Consider the following 6,360-nt stretch of genomic DNA (forward strand, 5'->3'; position numbering starts at 1 on the left):
GTCCGACACAGCTAACCTGGAGGCAAGCCGGCGCATTCTAAGATCTGCTTTGCACAACGATGCGTCCCATGAAAACGTACTTTCTCACAATCAGCTGGTGCGCGGCAGGGGGAGCCAACCAACCAAGCTGATGTGCACCGCTCACCCTTGGCTTTTTCTTGATGTACACCAACTCAGGCCTGAAGTTTGAGTCCCGGGCACAACCGGACAATGAAGTGATTACGCAATGATATAGCGGACTTTGCGATGATCTGTAGCAGTGAGCCGCAACAGCAATTGCTCCGTGCTGAACGCCCGGCGCGACACATGTTCACGTTCGCCCGCTCTGCTGCACACACTCGGCGCGTTGTGCCGCATGCAGCCTCCCCATCTCGCCCGGCGGCTCACTTGTTCTTGAATCTCCTGTAGTCCAACTTGAGCCCCGCTACGTGCATGAGCGCGGATGGGTCGATCAGTATGCGCACCCCCTTGTCCTCCATCAGCTCGTCAAACCTACCCTTCTCACCTGCAATTGGCCGGGACAAAATCAGTGATGCATTGCAGGTGAGGGGGGCAGCACGTTGCTGGGTGTGCGGCATGTGCGCACATGCAGCACTGCTGACGCACGCAGCGGCGCGCGACGCCTGAATGGCCATGCTGCTTGTGTTGCTCACTGCAAAAGCTGATCTCGTGCACCATGTCTCGCTTTCCAAGCTTCTTGACACTCAGCTTCAGATACTCCTGCAGCAGCGAGGACCCGATACGGCGTGAGACGCACAAGCACGACCCTGGCGTGATCTGGCCGCACGGGCACGCTGGTGCGTGAGCAAAATAAAATGGATTCCCATACTCACCCTTCCCCCATTCGTAAGGAGCTGCCGGACGTGCGATGCTGCTGCATCGGTGAGTTCCACGACCTTCTTGTCCCCCCGCAGAACGTTGGCCGCCCCTGTCAAGCTCTTAGAAATTGGGATTGCGGCCTGAACGAGCCGAGCCAGCGAGGACTGCACCATGCGAGGAGAGCCCCTTCTGAAAGAATTCTCCCCGTGTGTATAATATTACACCAAGATGTTGCAGGCGCTTTGTCTACGACGTCAACCCCGAATCAGGTGGAGATGACATTGATATGTGCGGCTGGCAAGTTGCAGTGGCTTGATCACTTGGATGGCGACAGCGCGCTACACTGACCTGACACTGACCACCTGATCTCATGTGTCCGTCACCGAGCGTCCTGCTCTTCCTGCACGACGCACATCCTGCCCACTCTACAAACAGGTTTGACGCATGCGGTGTTTTGTGAATGCAGCGCATCCCCAGCATTTGCTCAGCGACGCCTGCTGTGGGGAAACACCGCAGAGCTGGTCAATGTTCGTTTCTTGCGCACTAGGCCCTCTACGATCGATGCCCATCACAGCAGCCCAAGGGCAGGGTGGTGGAGGCCCCGAAAGCACAACTCAACAAAACACAGGGACAACACAAGTGTTCTTCAACTACCTTGGCGATGTAGTCGGCCTTCGCCATTTCAACGGGCACGCATACCTAGGTAACTCGTAACAAGTGGGTCAGTGGGCGGCAAGCAGTGGGGTGCTCAAAGCGAGTCGTGTGTCCCTGCTCCCCATACGTGCTCCACCAGGTAATGATACAAAAGCCACGTCAGAGTAGACACTGAGGGGCCTCGTACTGCTCAAACCAAGGTTGCAGTGGTGGTGGCATCACCAGCTTTCAAGCGCTCAAGTCTGTTGCTTCTGAGCGTTGCTGGGACTGGCACTGGCTGAAGGTTCACTTTCGTGGGCTTGGGCATGGCATAGCATGGCAGGCAGGCAGGCACCTGCAGCCTGTCAACGTGCACAGGAGCACAACGAGGCAAGTAGGCAAGTATCACAACGTCGCTGGCCTGTACATTTTCGGTTCTGGTACAAAAGGCCTGGAGGGAAGCAGGCACATCCCATGTATTTCACATCTACCCGTCAACTTGAGGCGCTTCATGATACCATACAAGCGAGTGTACATTACTTGTGCCTCTCCAGGAACGAACACAGCAGGAAATGGCCACCGTACGCATCTCATCCCTTGTGTGTTCCTGTGATGGATCACGTATTGATATATGTGTACAAGAAACATTCAATAATGAGCTTCTATTGAGATCTGACGAACATACTCTCAAAAACGATCACTGCGTAAAATCAATCACACCGCATGATTATGGTATCGTAAAGGCAACAGAACGTGAGCAGCAGCAGCATTCGGCCAGCGGTCGCCGCAGCAAAGTTGGCGGCATGCGTGCGGCACGCTCGCCCCAGGCGCCACTGACGCCCTGCTGCCCATCGGCGCCGTGCTCCTCCTCAGCCCTGGCTCAATTGCCGAAACAGCTGCTGATTATGTTTATGCTGCTGATGATGCTGCTGCTATTGCCTCCAAGCCCCGGCGCGTGTGCTGCCAGCACGGGCCAACCGTCCCCGCCCAGCTCACCGTCGCCGGACTCACTCTGCAGCAAGGCCGGCGCCTTCCCAGCAGCCTCCGTCCCCAGCGGCATGACGTGGGCGGGGAACATCCTCAAGGTGTACCATAACCTGTATCACCACAACGGCAAGTGGTACGTGGTGACTGGGCCCGGGTCGAATGAGTCTGAGGTTGATACCGGCATGTCACTCAACACGCAAGTCATCAAGCTCCCCGCGGCTGACGTGCCTGCCTTCCAGGCCAACCTCAAGAAGGTGATTTTGGAGAGAATAGATATTGTTTCATTGTTTGAGCGTGTGCATGTGAGGATGTGTGTGTGCATGTGTGTGCACCTGTGCTACGTGTGTGTGTGTGTGTGTGTGTGTGTATATGTGTGTGCGCGCGCGCGCTCGCGTGCGTGTGTGTGTGTGTGAGAGAGAAAGAGAGAGAGAGAGAGAGAGAGAGAGAGAGAGACAGAGAGAGAGGGTTAGAAAAAGAGAGAGGGGGAAGGGGGCATGCATTCGAATTCTGCTGTGTGTGATGAGTGCAGCACTCAGGGGAGGGGGGTGGGGTGGCCAGGATGAGGCTCTGCTGGTGGCTGGCAGGTGAAGCGCCAAGCATTGCCAAGCGGCCAAGTTCTTGCACCTCGAATTTGCTGCCGCCGCCCACATACACACGTGCGCGCGTTATATTGAAAACATCACACATCACACATACGCATGCACACACAGGACACACACTTACACACACCTTCTACACACCCACTCAAAGGTCTGCTATGTTAGTGGTGTCACCCTCCACATCGACTTCCCATTCCCCGGTTACCCCGACAACCTCGGGCACTGGGCCGAGGTCATGTGGCCGACCTACAGCGCCCTCTCGGAGCCTGGCTGGGCGCGTGCATTGCGGCGGCGCGGCGGCGGCAGCGGCGGCGACGATGAGCAGCAGCAGCAGCATCAAGAGGATGGCAGAGAGGGCGTGATCCATCGTGTGCTGCTGGCCAACATTGGGGCAAAAATGCTCGATTGGTTCAGAGAGACCCTCTCCCTCGCCGTGGCCCCGGCGCTGCCGCCGTCGGCGCCGCGCGGCGGCCTGCCACCGCTGCTCGAAGAGGCATCCATAGAGGGATTTGCAAGGCACAGGTGATGGGGCCGCGCGAGCGCGCGCGCACGCATCGTCCCCGTGTGCTTGTGCCCCTCGCGGGTGCGACGATGTCATGCTCGCAGCTGCATCGCACGTCTGCCTGACGCCCAAACTCGTGCAGATTGGTATGGCCTCGTGAGTGCCTGACCTTGTTTCGCCAACGGGTGTCACGCCCACGCCCATCGACCCGCTGAATTGGTGTGTGCGTGCCTTCAGGTGGTTGTTGTTTGAGCATGTGGCTGTGGTGCAGGACAGGTACCCACTTCTGCAGGACCTGGCCCGAGAGCCCTGGCTCGAGGCAACCCGCGCCGCCGCGGGGCCGGCCGCGGGGCCCCTGGTTCAGAATGCATTCAAGACTGGCTTCTCCACGCCCAAGGCGGCCGCGCGGCTGCGCTCTGCCGCGGCCGCGCGCCACGGCTGGCCGCTTGAGGCGGCGCGCGGCGGGCGGCGGCGGCGCGGCGGCGGCGGGGGAGGCTGCAAGGCCGGGGGCAGCGGCGGCGACGGCGGAGCGTGCGGCGATGGCGGGGCAGCGGAGCGCGATGACGGTGGTGAGCAGCAGGCTGGCGGCGGCGACGCGGAGCACTGGGAGGCGGGTGGACAGTTGCCAGCGCCGCCGCGGGTGGTGACGGTGATGCTGGACCCAGATCACTATCCCCCAATCACCAATTTTCAAGCGCTGGTTGAGAGGTTGGAGGATGTCACAGCACCATTGGGGTTCAAGGTGGGGAGTGTGCAAGGTCGGGAAATAGATGTGCTCGGATTTCTGGATATGTGTAAATCCAACTGGGATGTGGAGATAACGTGCTTGTACAGGTGTGTGCGCACATTCTTTTGTTTTTGTGGATGTGCTTCTGCCCGTGTGCGTGAATGTGCGCGCCTCTGCGTGTCTGCATGTGCGCCTGTGCGCAGATGTTGTGCATTCGAGGCATCTGCGCAACTCAGGCCGTCACCTTAAAGGCTTTTAGGGCTGCCCCTCGTACTGCAACATCCCTTTTTCAATCTCCCCACCTGATTACCACCCCTCCCCAAACCCTTGGCGCTACTGCTCTCTCTGCCAGGTGCGAGTGACGTCACTCACAATGGAGGCGCCCTTCCTCTCGCACATGGCCGCGATGGCGGAAACTGGCCTGCTGGTCGCGCGACACGGGCCGATCCTCGCCTCCGCCGTCATGTTGCCGCCAGGTGTGTGTGTGTGTGTGTTTGAGTGTGTGCATGTGAGTGCAATTGTGTGTGTACGTTTGCGTGCAAGAGTGTGTGTGAGTGTGTGTGCGCGCGCTCGTGTGTGTGTGTGTGTGTGTGTGTATGTGTGTGTGTGTGTGTGCGCGCGCGTGTGTGTGTGTGCACGTGCGCGTACGCGCACACCTGTGATTTTGCACACACACACACACACACACACAATGCGTGCCGGCTGAAACTGTGCTCAAGGGCGCCGCCTGCCCCTGGCTGTCTTCCATGCTGTATGTAGTGTCCTGGAGCCCTCCCTCGATGCCTTGTGGAGTGGCGTCCTGAGCCGTGGGGCGGGGCCTCATCGAATCGGCCAGCTGTCATCCCCTCTCTGCTACCTCTCAAGCCCCTCTCGCACACCAGCGCACGCTCCACACACCCTTGCAATCCGACCCGGTCCCCTTGCCCCTCCATGCGTGCACACCCGCAACCCCCATCCGCAGGCGCTGCGGTGCTGGAGCTGCTACCCTACAAATGGGACTGGCGAAACATGAGCAGCCTGTACAAAAACATGACGGCGACTACGGGGACAATCCACCATTTTGCATGGCGCCCGACCGACGCCAAATGGTGCAGGTGAGCGCGGCTGTGCGCTGGTGAGGGATCTTCTGCGCCCGCGGCTGAGGAGGGCGCTGCATTGGGTCAGGCAGCATGAGTTTGAGTTGACAGCACCATGTGGGTATGCGAGGGCTGGCGCCGAAACCTGCTTGCAATTTTTTGTGTGTGTCAGACCAGGCGCAATGGAAACTGCTCGCCCGCAGGTACGCCAGCGAGGCGGACCGACTGAGGTACTCTGACTGGAGTGGCAGCGAGTGCAGCAAACGCGAGTGCCTGGAGGTCCACGCAAAGGCCGGTCTGGAGGTCGACCTGGGGGCTGTGGAGCAGCTGCTCAGGCGGAAGCTGCCGACGGTGCTGAGGGGGGAGCCAGTCGAGGCGCTGGAGGAGCCGTGGCCGGCGTCTGAATGAATGAGTAGAGTGACGCCACCGCCAGCCTGGCTCAGTGCAGAATCAACCAGACTTGCACATGTGTGTGTGTGTGTGTGTGTGTGTGTTTGTGTGTGTGTGCGCTTGTGTGCACACGCATTTGTGCGCGTTACAGATGTTTCCGTATACACATTCCCGCGCACTGAAGCACTTGTCAATGACTGACCTGCCACTCCACTTAGACAGGACAGTGCTGCAATCAGCAAACATAGGAGTAATAACACAGGTTGGTGAAAAAAAGTGAATGAATGCAAGTTTGTGGGTCGGGCTCCAGACCAAAGCGAATCGAGGGCAAAACCGCTGCCGTCAGCTGCCAGGCTGTGCCTGCTGCTCGGCGGGTTCGTGGGGCTGGTGATGGTGGTGATGGAGAGCCCGCTCCTCCAGAATCTCCTGCGCAGCCTCTTCCCGCACCTGCGCCTCCACCGCCACTCCTGCCGCCGCATCTGCCGCCGGGCGTGCCTCGCTCTCGGGTGAGACGCCGCCGCTGCCGCCGCCGCCGCTGCCCTCGCTGCCGCCGCCGCCGCCGCTATGCGACGGCGGCTCGCCGCCGCCCTCGCGCGACGCGTCGCGGGCGTCCGCCTCCGCTTTCAT

At 59.8% G+C, this 6,360-nt stretch overlaps 1 protein-coding gene across 1 annotated transcript; it reads right to left on the minus strand.

The window, feature by feature from the left end:
- Positions 1-6,075: 6,075 nt before the first annotated feature.
- Positions 6,076-6,360, minus strand: MNEG_0920 (hypothetical protein; the record flags this gene model as incomplete). The annotated part of the gene is made up of 1 exon (XM_014050592.1): positions 6,076-6,360. One exon carries the CDS (start codon positions 6,358-6,360, stop codon positions 6,076-6,078), a length of 285 nt encoding a protein of 94 aa, XP_013906046.1.

The sequence above is a fragment of the Monoraphidium neglectum genome (assembly GCF_000611645.1).
Source record: "Monoraphidium neglectum strain SAG 48.87 unplaced genomic scaffold scaffold00084, whole genome shotgun sequence".
In the NCBI taxonomy this organism is placed as follows: Eukaryota; Viridiplantae; Chlorophyta; class Chlorophyceae; order Sphaeropleales; family Selenastraceae; genus Monoraphidium; species Monoraphidium neglectum.